The sequence below is a fragment of the Somniosus microcephalus genome, chromosome 7 (assembly GCF_052327205.1).
Source record: "Somniosus microcephalus isolate GS21.2 chromosome 7, FLI_Smic_1.0, whole genome shotgun sequence".
Classification (NCBI taxonomy): Eukaryota; Metazoa; Chordata; class Chondrichthyes; order Squaliformes; family Somniosidae; genus Somniosus; species Somniosus microcephalus.
Window position 1 is genome coordinate 70,777,241 of NC_140993.1, and position 23,272 is coordinate 70,800,512.

A 23,272-nucleotide genomic window follows, 5' to 3' on the forward strand; every position below is an offset into this window, starting at 1 on the left:
TTTCCACCATCTACAAGGCAGAAGTAAAGAGTGTGATGGAATACTCTCCACTTGCCTGGATGAGTGCAGCTCCAACAACACTCAAAGAAGCTCGACACCATCCAGGACAAAGCAGCCAGCTTGATTGGCACCCCATCCACCACCTTAAAAAAAAAAAAAAAAAAAAAAAATTCACTCCCTCCACCACAGGCATACCATGGCTGCAGTGTGTACCATCTAAAAGATGCACTACAGCAACTTGCCAAGGCTTCTTCAGCAGCACCTCTCAAACCTGCAAACTCTTCTACCTAGAAGGACAAGGGCAGCAGGCGCATGGGAACACCACCACCTCCAAGTCACACACCATCCTGACTTGGAAGTATATCGCCATTCCTTCATCATCGCTGGGTCAAAATCCTGGAACTCCCTCCCCAACAGCACTGTGGGAGTACCTTCACCACACGGATTGCAGCGGTTCAAGAAGGCAGCTCACCACCACCTTCTCAAGGGCAACTAGGGATAGGCAATAGATGCTGGCCTCGCCAGCGACGCTCATATCCCCATGAACGAATATAAAAAACCTACCTTTTCAACTTTACTTGTGGTCAGCTCACTCCCAACTTCTCCTACTGAAGCTCAGTCTCCATTTTCTCTTCTAAAGCACTATGGGATGTTTTCTAAATTTTAGGTGTTATATATAAATAATTAGTGATGACATTACTCATCACTATGATGGGTAGTGGTACAGGAATGATGTTAAATGTACAGCAACATATCGGAATTAAGTCAGTGCTGTCCAATACCTTAGCCACATGTGGCTAATTGGGAATCCAGATGTGGCCGATTGCATTTCTGATTAGTAAATAAAAAACAAGTAATAGACACAGTCATTGGGCATGTGATCATTATCCTCATCTTCGCATGGTGTATGGATATGTACTTTATAACCTTTTTGTGTATTTGTTGGTTAAATGGTAAGACAAAAAGCATAGCGAGTGTTTTTTGATGGTTGGTGCTTTGCTTCTTTGGCTACTGAATGGTGGTAGATATTAATAAGTACATTTACTTGCATTGTGTGTAACAAAATTAGAGCATGTGGCTCAAACGGTGTTGCTGTAGCCACATCTATGACTATTCAACAATTTCTATTGGACAGCACTGATTTAAGTGGTATCTTTCTATATCATACATGTTAGATTCAGACACTGGTACATGAAATGACAGAGACAGGTGCCAGTTATTCAGCTTATTAGTGAATCATGTTTATTAGTGTCATTAGTACATTGAAGATGAGAAACTGCACGCATTACAAAGTGTTAAGAATTAGAGGAGGTTTACAAGACAAAATTAGTCCAGGTTACAATGTAAAATATCACACACACAATTAACCTGAATGCTACATCAGTTACACAAGTTAAAGGCAGCTCCATGCCAGTTTAAAAAGTGTTAAAATAAGATTAAAAGTAACATGTACAATTTTCTTTTTAAAAAAGCGGCAATCTTTAACTCCAGGGACATTTATAAATACCTCCTCTCTGGCTAGGAATTTTTAGAACTAATTCAGAACAAACCAAGCTGGTCAACTGGTGAATGAGGCTGGTTCTACAAAATCTGCTCTTCTTGGGGGGGGGGGGGGGGGGGGGGGGGGTATTTTTCTTCACCTACTCATTGATCTCCCTTGATATTGCACACGAGGAGTCAAGACCAAGTGCAGTGTTTAGGTGAAATATTATATATATATTAGAGGGTGGGGATATACAAATGTAACTGTCTCCATTTTCCTTTTTAAAAAGTCATATATTCTGCTCTTATTTTTATATTTCTATTAGAAATGTGAACATAGGAACTTATAATGGAAACTGCCTGTGCAAACTTGTCACACTGTAATTACACCCTCCTGCCAGCAGTGGCAGGACAGGGAATGACTAAACTTCAAGGGGACAGGGGAGTAACTATGAATTTACCAAGAGTCAGCCAGTTGCAGCGAAGTCCAACATTTAAATCCGGAGCATCTAGGGATGAATTCGGAGTCAGTGACTAGCAAAGTGACTGAACGTCCAGTGTCTCAGCAAGTTGTATCACACCACCGTTCTAACAGAATGACTTTACCAAAAATTAAAACCCCTTCCAACCGAGTAGCATAATTTATATTCCAGTAGTGAATCCATCCCATTTGAAGTGCTCAAAATCATGAATGTGCTTTGGCAATACAAGTTTAAAATGCTGCTCCCACTGTTCCCAGTTATTCAACTAAATGATGTAATGGGAGTTGAACAAAGGAAGCAAACAGCACAGCTAAAGCTTCAATCAATGAAAATATTGGAAAGTTGGGATGCGAGGGTGGGGGGGGGGGGGGGCTGACTGAGAAGTCACATGTAACAGCACTGATATTAAACCTTAAATTATTGACTTAATATTGCTCTTCCCCTTCAACTCCCCACAAATTGGAGAAGTTAAGAAGCCGGGCAAGAGACAAACTACAAAAGGGGGTATGTAAACTGCTCACTTTCTCGAGAACAATTTAACAAGGCACCTGGAAAGTCATCTTTCCACTCACTCCTCTTTGGCTGTGCAGTCAATACACCACAAGGACAACTTACAGAATTGTGACTGGGCTGGTACTGGAAGAATGAAGTGAGTTTTTAAAAGCCTATCTGAATACAGAGCAAGCAGGTACTAGAAGGCTACTGATATGCATTTCTTACAACCAATAGAAGGAAAGCATTCTCAAGACAGGAAACCATTCCCTCAGTGCGCACGAGACTCCAAATCCAAAAATAAGGAAATGAAGAGTTCAACATGCATCACAAGAGCATAACGTGTTCCTGAAGCCAAGACCAGGACAACTTGGACTGGATCAGAAGTGCTGTCCTCAAAGTGGATGTCAGTAGGTTTGTTGGCTCCAGGAAATCATTTGTACTGGGTTAGTTTAATCATTGAAAAGGAAAGTGAAATAAGTAGGGATTTTTAAAAAGGGGGAAGTTTCAGGTTTGTTAACTTCAGAATGGAGCACAGATGGCAGAGATCTGTAGAGTCTCAAAGTATCTGCTCAGTATTTTTTTGCCAAATGTCTGCCCTCTTCTCCAGAAGGTGTTGGTGCCTGCCAGGTTATGGTTTGTCAGGCACCAGCAGCTCTCTGGTACTTCAGCCAAGGAGCCTAGATAGGTTATGCTACCCAAATATGAAAAGCACTACAGCCAGGGTGACTGCATAGCAATCAGAAGCTGGACCCCTGTGAGTTTTCTTGTTCCTAGCCCAGGGGCACTGAGGCCAACTGCAGCACAAGTGCTGTAATAGCCGATACCTAGATTCGGCACTAGGCTGCAGGGGAAGTAGTCACAAAGCTTTAATGGCTACACAAGCAACTGTAGCTGAAATTAAAACTCCTTACAAAATAAGTTAAAATATAAAAAATGTTAAAGAAAGTGCATCTAGAAAGAAACTTCAACCAATCATCAGCAATTTACAAATAGATGTGCATTAAAAATAATTAAGCATAATTTTTGTTTCAGTAAAAGAGGATAAAATAGAAAAGAGTGAGAAAAAGGGAGAGAAATGCCACATGCACTAGAGAAGGTTTGTGCAACTGACATCAGTGAGACCAGAAGTCTTACAAATTGAAACACTCTACAGACAGGAGTACCATGGGAAACGTTCAGCTTACAATGGAAGCCTGCTGAATAGATAAGACTTGACTTCCAGCAACAGGCCTGCCTGTCACTCAGCATCCAAGCCCCGGCACAGTGGTAAGGAAATCTTACATGTATAGGCCACTAGACTGCGATATCAAGACATACTTACAGGGATATTTCAGACAGCAACAGGCAGTGGCAGATTTTAAATCCCTCGGAAATATAATGCCAATACTTCAATACTCGCAGCACAAACCCTTTTATAAATATGATGAGTCATGAGGTGGTTTTTAAGAATTGACTGCATGTGAAGCACAAGGCTTGCATTCACAAGCCCACAATAAACCACCAGGTTTATATGAAAGTGTTCTCAAGTCAGGGACGACCAAGGCTAGGAGCTTTTCTTTTATACAACTTGAGTGCAGCAGCCAGAAGCAGAGTTGATCTCTCAACTCCTGAACATTTCTGCACCAGGGAGGCAAAGCAAGATGGGCACTGAGTTTACAAACTGAGGCAGGTCTTGAGCCATTGATTGAGACTACTCAAATCTCATTACAGAAATCTTACATGTATATGACAGGACTTTCAATGTGCTAACAGCATCCTCGACAGCTGTACTTCCCCAGCAAAGATTGTGATCAGACTTTTTTGGATTGAGTGACATTACTAAGATCCCACTGTTGTGTGAATACTGTCTCTCAATGCGACATGTGTGTTAATTAGTGATGGCCAATTCTGAATTTACACCTGTTTTCTCCTCCCTTTCCAGTTCTTTTATTAAATGGCCATGCAATAAAGGTTTAAGTTTGTAAATAAATACAGTTAAACTGCTGCTGCAAAAAAAAGGACAGGCTTTCTAGGCCAATGGCTGTCTACATCTAGAGTAAAATGCAGACAAAAATCGCAGGATGCTATCCCCAAAATGCAGGTACAGGAAACTTTGGTTTATCCGGAGGTTAACTGTCTGGAATGCTCGATCCACCGGCAAAATTCAGGAGTCGGTTCAGTAAGTTTTTTTTTCTTTTCGTTGCTTTTTTTCCCCCACCAGTCAGGCTCTGCAAGGTCTAGCAAAAGCTGTTGCTTAGCTACAGAGATGCTTGCAAGCTACGGCCGACTGTTTAGAAGCAAGCAACAGGGTTTGTTGCTAGATACGGAGCTCAAAAGCTCCGTATGTTTTAACATTACCGCTGGTTTGTCCGGCAGTTTTGATGGGACGGCAACAGCTCGGTCCCGTCGGTGCCGGATATCACAAAGTTTCCTTTACCGTAAAAATTTTGGAATCACACGTAGTAAGAGAGAGTTGGGACTACTTCAGTCATTGCAAGCAGTGATTGCAGCATTGATAGCCCTTCAAATTAGTGCTGTAACAAAATAAACTTTCAGTACTTCGAGTGCTTTGATGGATTAACTAAGATTTGGTTAGAAGCTGCCTTACTGTTGCTTCCTCAACCCAACAGTTCCTTCAGCAGCACCGTCAGCAGTCCTTCAGAGTCCAAAAGATGAAAACTGTGGTGCAGAATACCACCAGATTCCATCCCACCCAAGCCCCCCATCCATACACAAATGAAGTTACAACCCTAATAAAAACTAGCAGGTTTGCAGTGGTTGGGTAAACAATTCAATAAGTTATTTTTTAAAGCGTTACATGAATAAAGTCTGAGTAAATTTATATGATTTTTTTTTGCTGAACATCACTCATTTTTCACACCAGTCTAACCAGTCAGATTCCAAAAGATTATGAAAATAAAGCAGAAGTGGCCACATGCGTAAAGATGCTCTTTGGACCTTTGATAGTCGCCAAAAGTGGAACTGCAAATAATTGGCAAAAACCTTTTCAAGATGACACTTTCAAAGCTGTAGAGTCGAGTTGTGCAAACATTTAATCACTGGAGCTGCTCGTGTGTGGTGCAGAGTGACCCAAGTGATAAAAAGCTCCATTCTATGCTGCTAGATAGATATTCGGAAGGGAGGAGAGAAATGGGGAAAGGAGAAAGGAAGCAAAAAAGCACAGGAAGTTAGTATAAAGAAGTAGAAAGCAGATATTTTAAAAATACAAGCTCTCCAGAAAACATTAGCTCACAAACCACACAATATTCTTTCTGATTTTCTCCCTCCTCCCTGAAGTCTTCGACTCAATTATGTGGGTAGCAGCTGCCATTTGGTACTTCACCCAAAAGCCCATTATTCATGCGTGAGCCTTGACAGGGTCAGCAGGCTCTCCAACTATGGCGGAGATCACTGCGGAGTTTAATCCGGCATTCACACATGCATTTCCAGCTAGTCACAATCAGGAAGAGGAACCCTAGCCATTGGGGCAGAAGCCAAATGCAGCTCACCTGCCTTTACCAACTCAACACACACTTGGCAATTGAGCTTTATGGTCAGTATGGCTCAGACGGAGCAACTTTACCTCTAAGGCAAAACTCTCTTTTATACAAATCCCAACCTCTGCATTACACAGATCATTGAATAGGGTAACTATCCAAATATAAAATGAACTGGAATATTTACTTACAGGGCTAGCACATTACATTAAAGACTACTTGGGTCAATCCAGGTAGTCAATTTAAATTTCACCTATGTACTTAATCTCTTACTTGCAGCCAAAAAGAAAAGTTTGCTGTATTTTAAAACTAGTGACTCAACGCTACTTAATTCGGTCAGCTGCCTGAATCACTGTCATCTGCAGACTCGGTTTATCATCCTCGAGTTGTTACGTACAGTATAAATACTGACTATGACTCACCATTTACGGCTCTTTAAAAAAAAACACGCACACATTTGTCATCTTCTGCTGAAGGGATTGGCTGTTGCTGGGGTACAGTTCCACAGCAGCCCTCTGCACTTTGCCAAAGCGGCCATTCCATTCACATACGCCAAAGCAGTGAGCACCAAACTATTTCACTGGGCAAGTGTCATAGCCGAACCCATCCAATCTGCACACAAGATCCACTTGCTTACACAGTTCAGCATTACACAGGTCATTACTGATGAGGCAGGCCATTTGCCCATTTTAATTCATCCATCCAGAAATACTTTAAAGTCCTTCTATTTCAGCAGCCAACTGTTTCTAAAAACAATTTCAGGACTTTCATGTCCAGTACTGTATCTAAGTCTGTTCCATTCCATACAGTGATCATGGTGTATGAGAAGAATTTTCTGATACAAGTCCTAAATTTACCTTTTACTAGTTTGAACAAGTGTCACTTTGTCCCAAGGACACGAGCTGCTTTTCACCATTCCCTACCACACTGCAATGTCCCTACTGCCAACTGCAAATCAGTTAACTCGCCACAGACTTAACACCAGGTCACGCTGTGCATTTATTAAAAATATGTTTTGGTAAAGATGAGTAACACTTTCATGGCTGTAATAAAAGGTGTGCTGTAATAAAAGTTTTGCTCCATAACCAGAGGTTTGATGGATAAGAAAGAAAGAAAAGGTCAGGCAAGATTCCACCCTCATCACTACCCAGCAACTCCTGTTGGGAACTGCACTTGTCAATGGCTATTCCCTCACAATCAAATATCCCAGCCAGTTACATATGTAGAGTCACACACAAATGGCCACTGAGACAAGATACTGGATGGCTGCTGGCACCCCTGCAATAGTACCCCGAGTCAATACCTTTATGAGAGGGTGGGGGAAGAGAAACTTTTGTTGCCGTCTTTATCAAACAGAGGGAACATTCAATAGCAAGGATAGAGCATGTAGCCACCCACCCCCCATAACACCCAGCCAAATCTTGGGTTATAACTTTTTTTTTTAAACACAAGGAACAGACAAGTAGACACCATACTTCTTTAAAATCAAAATTAAACAATCTTATTTGCTACACTCCATTTAAGTGGCAGAACAAAGAGCAGATTCCTCAGTTTCTAATCATAAGCTCCTCGGAGGGATTATCTCTTAATGTTTAATATTTATGCAAAACAATTTTCCACTTCTGACACAACTCACTTCCCTTGATAATTCAGCAATTACCAAATTTCAGGATAAACTTCCAGCTTTTCAGATGCAAACAAAAAGTCTGCACAGCAACAGTTAATACCAAAACACACAAACACCACCCGATTTCACGAAACTCGAGCATGAAAGTATATGCAGTTTAAAGCTAAATTTCCATGCGAGAAGCAAATCAGTAGATGCATCCAATTAATCAGCACTCTGCACCACTGTGCAACATCAGCTGTACAATATACACAACTTCAAAGAGTCAAGTTTCTCTTCAGTCCCTTCACTGCTAGTACAGTACTTAGAAATATTTTCAGGAAGGAGGGATGGAACGAAGGTCATTTATAAAGACTTTTCCTTTCAACGGTAGAGAGCCTCCATTCCTTCTCTTTGCAATATTGGAGGAGGGGCATTTGAAAAAGTGTCATTTCTATTGTTAATGCTCCAGTCTGACTGCCACCCAATCAACTACCATGTGGGATGGGCCAGCCATCTGTCATCGTTAAGCAGCTGACTTTAGCAACAAATTGAACAACATGCACAGCTGCTGCACTAAAAACAATTAGAATCTACTTTAAAACAAGAAAATCCCACAAGTTTCAGGGATATGATTTGGCTAATGCTGGTCTATCTGCATCTGCATTTACCAGCATCAAGTCACAGCAGATTGCCATTAGCTGGACACACAGGACCACTAACTGCTGCCTTCCACACCTCCTCCTCCCTGCCACCTCATTCGCAGCTGGTCTTCTTTTCAAGTTATTCTTTTCTAAGGGGGGTTAAATTATGGACTGATATCACAAAGTTTAACATTCAAGGGAGTCTGCAGGATTTTGTCCCTGAAGCCAAGGTGGGGGAAACATTCCTCATCAGTATCCAATTTGCGATCGTGAAGTATCCTCAAGGGGTTAACACAGAAGTAGCAATTTCACAAAGACCATAACTGTCATTAATTAACAATAGAGGGAGGACCAACAGATCAGCACTTTTCTGTATTAGTTTAGAACATGATGTAGTGGGAGGGTGGCACGTTTCAACACTTCTGTATCTAATTTACATTACACTAATTAGTAGGTAAGCCAAGTTTCCTAAACATCAGACATCTGGTAAAATTATATAAAAATCCAAGAGTTTACAGGAGAAACAGATTGCAAGTGCTTGTGGGCCAAGTTTGGCATGTGGTCTCATTACTTAATGAATAGAAATTGTTAACAGCTACCAGCAAGTGTTAGGAGAGGTTGCATTGCTGTCCAGACTCCACCTACTGCCCACAGCACATTCTGAAGGATTATAGTTCAAAAGTTAATTTATGCAAATCGAATAGTTTCACCACGCCACAGCCTCCCCACCACACACAAACTTTCTTGAAGGCAGAGTCTCACTGGGGGCACAGCAACTCTCAAGTAACCTGCCTCCCTCCCCATTTAACTATGGGGGGGGGAGGGGGGGGGGTAAAAGAGAGAGAAGGGGAGGAAAGAGAAAAAGAACTAAGGCTCAAATCATGTACTCATCCAATATCCAAACCAGCTAGGTCACTGTATTGGTTTGAGAAACCAGGCTGATTTGCCTTGTTCCTCTTCCCTAGCTCAGGGCAATGCCAACACCCCCAACTGCTGCCCTGACATGAGATGACAGCAAAGACCAGGGATCAAGCCTGGGCAATTTTTTGATCAGCATGACTCGGTACTACACCAGGTCGGTGTATTTACCCACCAGGTGAGATAGAGACTGAAACAGAACTAGAAAGTAGCAAGTTTTTTTTATGTCTTAAAGGGAATTTTCAAATCGTACACCGTCAAAAAAAATGCACTCTTAAAACACAGTTTAATAACTCTAAACTCTTGTGTCACAGATCACACATTTAAATATGAATGACAGAATTCCAAATTAATATCTTGCCGCCCTTCCCCCCCAACCGCTTTAAGGTTTGCTGCAGTAGAGCTCACTTGCTAATCACAGTGATTTAGCTGCCTCAACTATTACTACCTTCACCAGATAATAAAACAAGGAGAAAAATATTTCACCAATTCATCTGCCCACCACCACCCCCCCCCCCCCCCCACTTCCACCACATAACTGAATGCCAGGTTACGTGCAGATGATATACACTAAGTTGTGCTAAATGTGAATAAGCCCCAAGTAGTACAGTAAGTATTAGCATTGCGCAAATCTTGTACAGAGAAAAAAAGCCACAGTGGGATGAGTGATGGTAGTTTCCCTCACTGGAGGATACAAGATTCCATACCAAAGTTAAAAGAGAAGGGTGGCTCTCCTGCAGAACTCTCCAGTTCCACTTTACACCCTGGAAAAGTTACTGCTAAATTGTGATGCAGGGGGCAGGCAGCACTCGGCACAATAAATGATTCTATTATAATTTAGTTATGTTCACGAAGTAGCCATGTAGCAAACCATTTCCTGCTCAGAAAAGCTGCAAGTTTGACCCTCATCCGGTAAATCTGTTTGTCACAGTTGAGAGTTCCAGCAATTATTTCACTCTCATCTTAAAAAATATATCTGGGACGTGTGCAACTTTGGCATCACCCCAGCAAGCGGAAATGAGAGTTCTAACCTCCGAGTACTGGGTTTACAGCCAGCGGGGTACTCACTGGGAGCAGAGTGGCGACCTCCCATTGTAACTAGGTGGTCCTCTTGGTAGGGGCTTGAGAGTCAGGTTAACAACCTGTCCATGTAAAAAGGGTCTTTGTTACAAAAAATAATCTGCTGGATGTAAAAGCAGGGGAAAAAACAGGTTGTCTCAGGTGACGCTAGGCACGGAAGAGAAAGAAAAGAGAAGAATTCTGGCAATTTGGTATTTATTGCCCATCCCATGATGCTGAGAAGGCGATAGTGGGCTTTTGTCTTAAAGCAATTGTTTTTGCACCCAAGTGGTGTGCTAGATTACTTTAAAGGCATTGTGCATCAACCACAGTGAGACTGGAGTCACATATAGGCCGACCAGGTAGGGGTGGCAAGTTCCCTTCCTGAAGGACATTAGCAAACCAGTTGGCTCCAAGACAATCGGCAGTCTTTACTGTTATTTTTTAGTTCACTACAAAGCATGCCATTTTGTCCTTGTACAAGATTTTGGTTAGGTCTCAGTTAGAATACAGTGTCCAATTTTGGTCTCTTCATACAGTGGGGGACATTGAGGCATTGGAAAGGGAGCAGAGAAAGGTAACAAAATGAATTTCAGGTTTAAAACATCTTTGTTACCCAGATAGGCTCAAAGAGTTGAGTCAGTATACTTTAGAAAAGCACAAACTTGATTTATAAAATAATGAAGGGGCTAGATTGTGGTTATTTAGACAAATTATTTTAACTGGATAGGTTAGGCAGGACACGGGGTCACGCTTACAAGTTATGCAAGGGCAGAACTAGATTGGATGTTAAGAGGTTGCTCTTTTCCCCAGAGAATAGTGCATCTGTGGAACAGGTTGCCAGCTCATGTGGTTAACATTTATTCACTGTATTGCTTCAAGAGGGCTGGATCTGTTAATGGCAGGGGCAAAGATCACCTTCTACAAAAGCTAGGAACCCTGTAATATAAATCAGGGTCAATGTGATCTCCTGGACTAGTTTCAATCACCTAAAGGGGTTGGAAAGGAATTGGCTAGGGTTTTTAGCCTCTCCCAGGAGATTACATGGCTCCAGGTGGGTAGGGAGTGTCTGTATTGTGATGCATAAGGCACCACGACTGTATGGGACAGGCTAAATGGACTAGTTGGTCTTTTCATGTCCATCATTTTTGTATGTATTTATGTTAGTTCTTAAATTATCAGATGGTGGAACATCAACTCTTAACCTCTTGTGTTGCTAGTACCGTAACTGCTACACTGACATATTATTCACCTGCCCACCCCCAACTAAATGTAGTGATCATTATGAAACTACCAGGGCAGTTTTGTGATCTATTTCAGTCTCAAGTTCCCCATTTTCTTAAAAAGCAGAATTTGGAAAGAAACTGCAAGGGAAGAGGTTTGTATTGTAAATTTTAAACACGTACATCAGTCAGCTTTGAAAAATTTAAATCTGGTCTGCAAAGTCACTCTCTTGATTCATTTTTAAAGAACATTCTTGAACATATCCAATGGTTCAGTTAATTAAAGCAGTGCAACAGATACACAGATTAGTAAGTTGGCAGGCTTGATCACCAATCTATGCTGAATTGTAAGAACTCACCAATGCAACAGTAGGAGCACTGCAAATAGTCTCAAAGCACTTGGGTTAGAGGGGGCGGGGAAAGTGGTGAAGGCTCCTGGACCCAATCATTATCCAGAGACCTTAGCTGGAAGTGCACATGTAGACACAGGCAAGGACAGGATCACACTCTATGGTGATGCCCAGAAAGTGAAAGAATCATAGAATCAAAGATAGAATCATAGAATGGTTACAGCACAGGAGGCCGCCATTCGGCCTGTCAAGCTCATGCCGGCTCTCTGCAAGAGCACTTCAGCTAGTCCCACTCCCCCGCCCTTTCCCCGTAGCCCTGCAAGTTTTTTTTCCCTTTCAGGTACTTCTCCAATTCCCTTTTGAAAGCCATGATTGAATCTGCCTCCACCACCCTTTCAGGCAGTGCATTTCAGATCCTAACCACTCGCTGCGTAAAAAAGTTTTTCTTCACATCACCTTTGGTTCTTCTGCCAATCACCTTGAATCGGTCTCCTCTGGTTCTCGACCCTTCCGCCAATGGGAACAGTTTTTCTCTATCTATGTCTAGATCCCTCATGATTTTGAACACCTCTATCAAAACTCCTCTCAACCTGCTCTGCTCTAAGGATAGCAAACCCAGCTTCTCCAGTCTATCCACATAACTGAAGTCCCTCATCCCTGGAACCACTCATAAATCTTTTCTGCAGCCTCTCTAAGGCCTTTACATCCTTCCTAAAGTGCGGTGCCCAGAATTGGACACAATACTCCAGTTGAGGCCAAACCACTGTTTCATAAAGGATCAAAACTTCCTTGCTTTTGTACTCTATGCCTCTATTTATGAAGCCCAGTATCCCGTATGCTTTTTTAACCGCTTTCTCAACCTGCCCTGCCACCTTCAACGATTTGTGCACATATACCCCCAGGTGTCTCTGTTCATGCACCCACTTTAGAATTGTACCCTTTAGTTTATATTGCCTCTCCTCATTCTTCCTACCAAAATGTATCACTTCGCCCTTTTCTACGTTAAATTTCATCTGCCACGTGTCAGCCCATTTCACCAGCCTGTCTAGGTCTTCCTCAAGTCTATCACTATCCTCCTCACTGTTCACTATACTTCCAAGTTTTGTGTCATCTACAAATATTGAAATTGTGCCCTGTACACCCAAGTCCAAGTCATTAATATATATCAAGAAAAGCAGTGGTCCTAGAACTGACCCCTGGAGAACCCCACTGTATACCTTCCTCCAGTCCAAAAAACAACCGTTCACCATTACTCTCGGTTTCTTGTCACTTAGCCAATTTCATATCCATGCTGCCACTGTCTCTTTTATTCCATGGGCTTAAACTTTGCTGGCAAGCCTATTAAGTGGCACTTTGTTGAACACCTTTTGGAAATCCATGTACGCCACGTCAAATCCGTGCCCATCTTTCCCGCAATTCCATGTTTGAATCCCTCCAATTAGGTTTCCACCCTTATCACAATACCAAAACAGCTCTCATCAGTCATAAATGACATCCTTTGTGACTGTGACAAAGGTAAACCATCCCTCCTTGTCCTTCTCTACTTGTCTGCATCCTTTGACACAGTTGACCTCTACATCCTTCAACACCTGTCCACCATCGTCCAGCTGGGTGGAACTGCACTCGCCTGGTTCCATTCTGATCTATCTAATCGTAGCCAGAGAATCACCTGCAACGGCTTCTCTTCCCGCTCCTGCATGGTTACCTCTGGTATCTCCCAAGGATCTATCCTTGGCCCCCTCCTATTTCTCATCTACATGTTGCCCCTTGTCGACATCATCCGGAAACACAGCGTCAGTTTCCACATGTACGCTGATGACACCCAGCTCTACCTCACTATCACATTTTTCAACTCCTCCACGGTCTCTCTAAATTGTCTGTCTGCTTGTCCGACATCCAGTTCTGAATGAGCAGAAATTTTCTCCAATTAAGTATTGGGAAGACCGAAGCCATTGTTTTCGGTCCCTGCCACAAACTTCGTTCCCTAGCCACTGACTCCATCCCTCTCCTCAACATCTGTCCGAGGCTGAACCACACTGTTCGCAACCTTGGTGTCATATTTGACCCTGAAATGAGCTTCCGACCACATATCTGCAGCATAACTAAGAACACCTATTTCCACCTCTAACATCGTCCGTCTTCGCCCTTGCCTCAGCTCATCCGCTGCCGAAACCCTCATCCATGCCTTTGTTACCTCTAGACATGACTATTCCAACACACTCCTGGCTGATCTCCCACATTCTACCCTACGTAAACTTGAGGTCATCCAAAACTTGGCTGCCAGTGTCCTAACTTGCACCAAGTCCTGTTCACCCATCACCCCTGTGCTTGCTGACCTACATTGGCTCCCGGTTATGCAACGCCTCGATTTCAAAATTCTCATCCTGGTTTTCAAATCTCTCCATGGCCTCGCCCCTCCCTATCTCTGGAATCTCCTTTAGCCCCACAACCCCGAGATATCTGCGCTCCTCTAATTCTGGCCTCTTGAGCATCCCTGATTATAATCGCTCAATCATTGGTGGCTGTGCCTTCTGTTGCCCAGGCCCTAAGCTCTGGAATTCCCTGCCTAAACCTCTCCGCCTTGCTACCTCTCTTTCCTCCTTTAAGACACTCCTTAAAACCTACCTCTTTGACCAAGCTTTTGGTCACCTGCCCTAATTTCTCCTTATATGGCTCGGTGTCAAATTTTTGTCTTTTAATACTCCTGTGAAGTGCCTTGGGACGTTTTATTGCGTTAAAGGTGCTATATAAGTACAAGTTGTTGTTGTTGTCAACCGCATTGCCTTCAAAAACCCTGTTACCTCATCAAAAAACTTGATCAAGTTGGTTGAACATGATTTGCCTTTAACAAATCCGTGCTAGCTTTCCTTAAATTATTCCACACTTGTCCAAGTGACTGTTAATTTTGTCCCTGATTAATGTTTCCAAAAGCTTCCCCACTACCGAGGTTAAAGTGACTGATCTATAGTTGCTGGGTTTATCTTTACACCCTTTTTTGAACAAGGGTATAACATTTGCAATTCTCCAGTCCTCTGGCACCACCCCCGTTTCTAAGGAGGATTGGAAGATTATGGCCAGTACCTCTGATTTTTTCTTTCACTTCCCTCAGTGTCCTAGGATGCATCCCGTCTGGCCTTTCTAGTTCCACTTTATCAATTTTTATCCCATCCAGTATCTCCTCTAACCTCCTCCTTCACTATGTCAATGGCAGCATCTTCTTCCTTGGTGAAGACAGATGCAAAGTACTCATTTAGCTCTTCAGCCATACCCTCTGCCTGCATATGTAGGTCTCCTTTTTGGTCCCTAATCAGCCCCACCCCTCCTCTTACTACCCAGATAAACCCAGCAACTACAGGCCAGTCAGTTTAACCTCGGTAGTGGGGAAGCTTTTTGAAACGATAATCAGGGACAAAGTTAACTGTCACTTGGACAAGTGTGGATTAATTAAGAAACGCCAGCACAGATCTTTTAAAGGCAAATCATGTTTAACTAACTTGATTGAGTTTTTTGATGAGTTAAGAGAGAGGGTTGATGAGGGCAATGCATTTGACGTGGTGTATATGGACTTCCGAATGGTGTTTGATCAAGTGCCACAAAAATTCTGAGGGACACTATAAATCTTCATTTAGGAAGACACGGATTAATCAGGGACAGTCAGCATGGGTTTGTCAAGGGAAGGTCGTGTCTGACTATCTTGATTGAATTTTTTGAGGCGGCAATAAGGAGGGTCGATGAGGGTAGTGCATTTGATGTAGTCTATATGGATTTTAGCAAGACTTTTGATAAGGTCCCGCATGGCAGACTGGTCACAAAAGTAAAAGCCCATGGGATCCAAGGCAAAGTGGCAAGTTGGATCCAAAATTGGCTCAGAGGTAGGAAACAAAGGGTAATGGTCGAAGGGTGTTTCTGTGACTGGAAAGCTGTTTCCAGTGGGGTTCCGCAGGGCTCTGTACTGGGGCCTCTGCTTTTTGTGGTATATATCACTGATTTGGACTTGAATGTAGGAAGTATGATTAAGAAGTTTGCAGATCATACAAAAATTGGCCGTGTGGTTGATAATGAAGAAGGCGGCTGCAGACTGCAGGAAGAGATCAATGGACTTCAATCCAGAGAAGTGTGAGGTAATGCATTTGGAGAGGGCCAACAAGGTAAGGGAATGCACTACAAATGGTAGGACACCGAGAAGTGGAACCTTGGAGTGCACGTCCACAGATCCCTGAAAGTAGCAGGACAGGTAGATAAGGTGGTTAAGAAAGCATACGGGATACTTGCCTTTATTAGCCAAGGCATAGCATATAAAAGCAAGGAGGTTATACTTGAACTGTATAAAACACTAGTTAGGCCGCAGCTAGAATACAGTGTGCAGTTCTGGTCACCACATTTACAGGAAGGATGTGACTGCACTAGAGAGGGTGCAGACGAGATTTATGAGGGTGTTGCCTGGGCTGGGAAATTTTAGCTATGAGGAAAGATTGGATAGGCTGCAGTTGTTTTCTTTGGAACAGAGGAGGTTGAGGGGAGACCTTATTGAGGTGTATAAAATTATGAGGGGTCTAGATAGAATGGATAGGAAGAACCTATTTCCTTTAGCAGAGGGGTCAAAAACCAGGAGGCACAGATTTAAAGTAATGGGGGGAAGGTTTAGAGGGGATTTGAGGGGGTCTGGAACTCACTGCCTGAAAGGGTGGTAGAGGCAGGAACCCTTATCACATTTAAAAAGTACTTGGATATGCACTTGAAGTACCGTAACCTACAAGGCTACGGCCCAAGTGCTGGAAAGTGGGATTAGGGTGGATAGCTCTTGGTCGGCCGGCACAGACAAGATGGACCGAATGGCCTCCTTCTGTGCAGTAAATTTCTATGATTCTATGACCTTATTCTCCAGAACCAGATGCAGCAATGCCTCCTTCCTCGTTGGACTGGAAACGTACCATCAAGAAAGTTCTCCTGAACACACTTCAGAAATTCTTCCCCATCTATGTCCTGTACACTATTATCCCAGTCAATATTAGGATAATTGAAGTCCCCCATTATTAGTATCTATAGTTATTGCATCTCAGGAGACAGGAGGCAGAGGGTAATGGTTGATGGGTGTTTTTGTGACTGGAAGTTTGTTTCCAGTGGGGTTCCACTGGGCTCAGTACTAGGTCCCTTGCTTTTTGTGGTATATATCAACGATCTTGACTTGAATATAGGGGGTATGATTAAGAAGTTTGCAGATGATACTAAAATCGGCTGTGTGGTTGATACTGAAGAAGGAAGCTGTAGACTGCAGGAAGATATCAATAAACTGGTCAGGTGGGCAGAACAGTGGCAAATGGAATTCAATCCGGAGAAGTGCGAGGTAATGCATGTGGGGAGGGCTAACAAGGAAAGGGAATACACATTAAATAGTAGGACACTGAGTAGTGTAGAGGGACAAAGGGACCTTGGCGTGTATGTCCACAGATCCCTGAAGGTAGTAGGCCAAGTAGATAAGGTGGTTAAGAAGGCATACGGAATGCTTGCCTTCATTAGCCGTGGCATAGAATACAAGAGCAGTGGGGTTATGCTTCAACTGTATAAAACACTAGTTAGGCCTCAGCTAGAGTACTGCGTGCAGTTCGGTCACCACATTACAGGAAAGATGTGATTGCACTAGAGAGGGTACAGAGGAGATTTACAAGGATGTTGTCAGAAGTAGAGAATCTTAGCTATGAGGAAAGACTGGATAGGCTGGGTCTGTTTTCCTTGGAACAGAGGAGGCTGAGGGGAGACCTTAGAGGTGTATAAAATTATGAGGGTCTAGATAAAGTGGATAGAAAGGACCTATTTCCCTTAGCAGAGGGGTCAAAAACCAGGGGGCACAGATTTAAAGTAATTGGTGGAAGGTTTAGAGGGGATTTGAGGGGAAATTTCTTCAACCAGAGGGTTGTGGGGGTCTGGAACTCACTGCCTGAAAGGGTGGTAGAGGCAGGAACCCTAACCACATTTAAAAAGTACTTGGATGTGCACTTGGGATGCTGTAACCTGCAGGGCTGCGGACCAAGAGCTGGGAAGTGGGATTAGGCTGGATAGCTTTTTGTTGGCCGGCGCGGACACAATAGGCCGAAATGGCCTCCTTCCGTGCTGTAACTTTCTATGATTCTCTCTAATTTCCCTGCAAATTTGCTCCTCTATCTTTCCTACTAGTTGGTGGCCTATAGAATACACCTAGTAGTGTAATGACACCTCTATTATTTCTTAACTCTAACCAAATAGATTCTATCCTTGACCCCTCCAGGACATCCTCTCTCTCTCCAACACTAACATTCTCCTTAACCAATACTGCCACCCCACCTCCTTTCTTTCCTTCCCCATCTTTCCTGAACACCTCATATCCAGGGATATTTAAAACCCAATCCTGCCCTTTTGAGCCAGGTCTCTGTTATCACAACATCAGATTCCCATGTGGCTATTTGCGCCTGCAGCTCACCAACCTTATTTACCATTCATGTCATTCATTGCCTAGGTTCACACATTAAGAATGGCCTATTGAGAGAGGGTGAGGGCACCTGGTGAATCTTATCCCGATGAGAATCAACACCTTCAGGAGAAAAAGGAATTCATTTAAAAAAAAATAAACTCCTTACCTAAACAAGAGGATCCAAAATCCCCCCAAAAAATAAGCACAGCTTCTACCAAAGATTCCCAGTTGGATTCCTGCAGGAAGCAGGGATATAGAAGCCCCTGTTTCAACCTTACCTGTGCCATCAGCTTGTCCTACACCATGCTCCCCATTGGGCAGCTCCCCTGGTCCCTGCTCACTCGCTCCAGAACCTGCAGAAGTTCATACACAGCAGACAGTCAGACACTGTAAACCATGACTGGCACGATGCACAATACTCTAAGCTCCAGGGCTCAAAATAATCACACGACCATCTGCCTGTCTAGGATAGAGGAAGAAAGGAAAACAACACAGACTATTACTGTTTCTGGAAAGTGCTACCAGTTCAAGGTCAGATTACCCTACAGAGCAACTAAGAGCAGTGCGCAGCTCCTCCGATGATTCCGTGGCGAGTGTTTTTGAAGTTGTGCGCTGGATCAGTGTGTCACAACTAGTAAGTGGGCCCTGAATGATTAACTCAGTCATGAAGAACCATCATCACAGTCACTAATTTATGGTGGCTGAATAAGTCAAATTCAGTTTTTGTTACCTGGGTTTCTAGAAATTTTACAGGTTACCATTCTGTGACTCGCCGGTTTTCCCACAAAAGTGCAAATTGTCACCTTTATCACGATTTTTTTTTTTAAATATCCAACTTCTAAACTATTTTATGTTGGTTTCAGTGCTCCTGTGCTAGAGAGGGACAAAAAATAAGCTGAGGTTCCTATTCGTCATATCCAGAGACCCCTGCCGAACAAAATGTACAGGTGAACAAAGGATTAGGCTTAGGTGCGAGGTCAACCAATGCCCAGTTGAATTTATGGCTAATGCACAAACAATTATTGGTGGGTAATGAAAGCACAGCTGCCATAAGGTGCCAGAAGGCTATGTTCTCAAACTACTGCAGTCCTTGTAGTGATGGTGCCCCCACAATGGTGTTAGTGCCCCCACAATGGTGTTAGGTAGGGAATTCCAGGATTTTGACCCAACAGCGATGAAGGAACAGCCATATATGTCCAAGTCAGGATGGTGAGAAAGCTGGAGGGCTGACATCCTCGTGGTATTCATGCTTTTGTCCTGCTCAATAATAGAGGTTGTGCAGCTGGAACGTGCTGGTAATGGCCAGTAGGACAAGTTGCTTGAGGGCACACTGCAATCATGAAATTTTACTCCAAGAAATTAAGACGTTTGGGAGAGAAGAGGGTTGGAGGGGTGTTGGGGGGTGCAAAGGAAGAAAACTCAGGTTTGTGCCCATTATTGAAGGGTAGACAACCATTAAAAAAAGCCAGTTTTAGAGTAGTGTTTATAGATGGTTGTGTCCTCCCAAGTAAAAGGATGTAACTAGCAGGGTAGATAAAGGGGAACTAGTGGATGTAGTTTATTTGGATTTCCAAAAGGCATTCAATAATGTGCCACATAAAAGGTTATTACACAAGAGTAGGGCTCACGGGGTTGGGGGTAATATAGTAGCATGGATAGAGGATTTGGTAACGGACAGAAAACAGGGGAGTAGGGATAAACAGATTTTTTTCAGGTTGGCAGGCTGTAACTAGTGGGGTGCCGCAAGGATCAGTGTTGGGGCCTCAGCTATTTACAATCTACAGGAAACTTTTGATTAACCAGCCCCTAAATAACTGGAAATGTCGGTTAACCGGCAAAATTCAGGAGTCGGTTTCAGCTAACTTTTATTACTTGCACAGCAACAAATTGAGGAAGGCAAGGGTTTGGCTGCAGCTGTTGCTAAGCTACAGAGACGCTTGCAACTTGTGGACGTTCTTCTGAAGCAAGCAACAGGGTTTGTTGCTTCATACGGAGCTCTAAGGTCCGTATCTTTCACTATAGCGTTCGGTTATCCGGAATTGTTGCTGAACTGGCACCACGTCGGTCCCGTCCGTGCCGGATACCAGAAAGTTTCCTGTATATTAATGACCTAGATGAAGGGGCCGAGTGTAATGTATCCAAGTTTGCTGATGATACAAAGCTAGGTGGGGCAGTAAGCTGTAAGGAGAACACAGAGTCTGCAAAGGGATATAGATAGACTAAGTGAGTGGGCAGTAAGGTGGCAGATGGAGTATAATGTAGGGAAATGTGAGGTTATTCACTTTGGTAGGAAGAATAGAAAAACAGAATATTTTTTAAATGGTGAGAAACTTTCAAATGTTGGTGTTCAGAGAGATTTGGGTTTCCTCGTGCAAGAAATACAGAAAGCTAGCATGCGGGTACAGAAAGCAATAAGGAAGACAAATGGCATGTTGGCCTTTATTGCAAGAGGGTTGGAGTATAAGAGTAAGGAAGTCTTGCTACAATTGTACAGAGCCTCGGTGAGACCACACCTGGAGTACTGTGCACAGTTTTGGTCTCCTTATCTAAGGAAGGATATACTTGCCTTGGAGGCGGTGCAACAAAGGTTCACTAGATTGATTCCTGGGATGAGAGGGCTGTCCTATGATGAGAGATTGTGTAGAATGGGCCTATACTCTCTGGAGTTTAGAAGAATGAGAGGTGATCTCATTGAAAACATACAAGATTCTGAAAGGGATTGACAGGGTAGATGCTGAGAGGTTGTTTCCCCTGGCTAGAGTGTCTAGAACTAGGGGGCATAGTCTAAAGATAAGTGGTCGGCCATTTAAGACTGCGATGACGAGGAATTTCTTCACTCAGAGGGTTGTGAATCTTTGGAATTCTCTGCCCCAGAGGGCTGTGAATGCTGAGTCTTTGAGTATATTCAAGGCTGAGATAAATAGATTTTTGGACTCTAGGGGAATCAAGGGATATGGAGATCCAACGGGAAAAGTGGAGTTGAGGTCGATGATCAGCCATGATTTTATTGAATGGCGGAGCAGGCTCGAGGGGCCGTATGGCCTACTCCTGCTCTTATGTTCTTAAATTGGCGATAGTATAAAGTAGAGAAGAGAGAAGAAATATAGGGAGGAGTTTAAGAAAAATATATAGTGTAGGCAGCCATGGATTAGAGCACTGTCCATACACCAATTGGCACCCGCTTTCAATTCAATTCAAACTGGAGGAGATGTAGGCCATTCAGGAGTGAAATCAGGAAGCACTTTTTCCACACAAAGGGTTGTGGAAATCTGGAACACTCTCCCCCAAAAGGCTGTGGATGCTGGGTCAAATGACATTTTCGAGATAGATGGATTTTTGTTAAGCAAGAGTCTCAAGGGATAAGAAAGAAAGGCGGGTACATGGAGTCGAGGTACAATTCAGCCATGATCTAATTGAATAGCCGAACAGAGTCAAGGGGCTGAATGGCCTACTTCCTGTTCCTATGTTGATCATCTTTAACAGCTGAAATTACTCAAAATGAAATTAGTTTCACCAGTACCTTGTGCAGCCAAATGAGATGTATATAGTTGATAGAAGGAACAGACATAATGGGCTGAATGGCTGTTCCTCATTCCAAGCTCTGTCTTGAAACCCTCATGCAGCCATGCTAGACAAACACTTAGGAATGATTTAAACAGAGAGCCCAGTGCTACATGGCACTCTACTGCTCAAGAACACCCAAGGTTCAACAGACAAGCCCTACTGTCACACCACTCAGTGAGGCTTCCACTCACTGCTCTGATCTAAAGCTCATATTATGCACACACACTCACGTTCTGTCAATTGTCCCCGATCAGTTTCTTGTTCAGGTGCTGCCTCTCCATACAAGTGCACCACCGCATTCTCTTTAGCCTTGGAAGGAGACGGTTTTGTCTCATCGTCATCCAGCAGTGGAACATAACTTTCTTTCGTCACACTTTCTCCAACAACATCATCGTATTTCTCTGCCTCCAGAGAAGCAATGAAATCTCTCTTAATTTCCGATTCAACACTGGGTGTACTTTCGTGTAGTGCATCAATCAGATTGAAGTCAGCCATCGTAAGCACAGCCGTGTCCTGAAAGAAGCCAAAATGAAAGGTTTAACAGTCTATGAATTGGTACATTATGGAAACTGGATGATTGAAAGTAATGGTCACTATGTAAATATTTGGTAATGCATCCACTTAGCAAGCACACAAGTTGGATGGCAATCATTAGGTGTTTGACAAACCTAATGGAGGGCACTCCCATCCATTAGGTTAAATACTTTCTCTCACACTTGGCTTTCCTAATCAGTCTCTTTCCCCACTACTGCGTCAGGTAGAATCACTCTTGTTGTAAAGGAAGCAGTTATCCCGCAGCACTCAACAAAAGTAATTGTACTCACTTCTGATTGCATTCCTTGACACTACAGTCCCTGAAGCCAAAAGTTAAGGGTGGGGGACCCAATTTGCATTGAAAAGTCTTAAAATAAGAGTAGAACACTTCCAGGAGCATTAGCACGCGAGAAGTAATCGGATCAATGGCCGCATTCTCCACTACCCTTTGCCAGATAGACAAGGAGGAGCAGGCAGGTGGTGCAGGAGTCCCCTAAGTGTATCTTGCTCTCTAACTGCTATTCAGTTCTGAAGTATGATTATCATAGCTATTACTGAAACATGGCTGAAAGGAGGGCAGGAATGGCAGCTCAACATTCCTGGTTACAGGGTTTTCAGACGAGATACAGAGATGGATAAAAAAAGGTGCGGGGTCGCAATATTGGTTAAAGAAACAATTACAGCTGTGAGGAGGGAGGATATGTTGGAAGGATCATCAAATGAGGCCATATGGGCTGAACTGAAGAACAAAAAAGGGGCAACCACACTGCTGGGAGTGTACTAAAGACCCCCCCAAATAGTCAGAGGGAGATAGAAGAGCAACTATGTAGGCAAATTTCTGAGAAGTGCAAAAACAATGGCCCAGAAATTCGGGTCCGGGGCTTCCCGTGGGTGCAAGTCCCCAATCTGCACTTACCTTGCGCGCCGGCCGTTGTGCTGTAGGGCCCCGTGGAATTTCGATCCGGGGCCTGGCCCAGCTGCCGGCGCGCAGTGC

At 43.3% G+C, this 23,272-nt stretch overlaps 1 protein-coding gene across 2 annotated transcripts; it reads right to left on the bottom strand.

The window, feature by feature from the left end:
• Nucleotides 1–1,614: 1,614 nt before the first annotated feature.
• On the bottom strand, nucleotides 1,615–22,292 carry LOC147114709 (microtubule-associated protein 4-like). 2 transcript variants are annotated; one of them, XM_085992569.1, is made up of 3 exons: nucleotides 21,975–22,292; nucleotides 18,459–18,533; nucleotides 1,615–5,555 (listed from the first exon to the last, which is right to left on the bottom strand). In XM_085992569.1, exons 1-3 carry the CDS (start codon nucleotides 22,237–22,239, stop codon nucleotides 5,551–5,553), a joined length of 345 nt encoding a protein of 114 aa, XP_085848695.1. In that variant the 5' UTR covers nucleotides 22,240–22,292; the 3' UTR covers nucleotides 1,615–5,550. The 2 variants fall into 2 exon arrangements, with proteins under 2 accessions (XP_085848695.1, XP_085848694.1); XM_085992568.1 differs by having other exon boundaries at nucleotides 1,615–5,558.
• Between the last annotated feature and the right edge of the window lie 980 nt (nucleotides 22,293–23,272).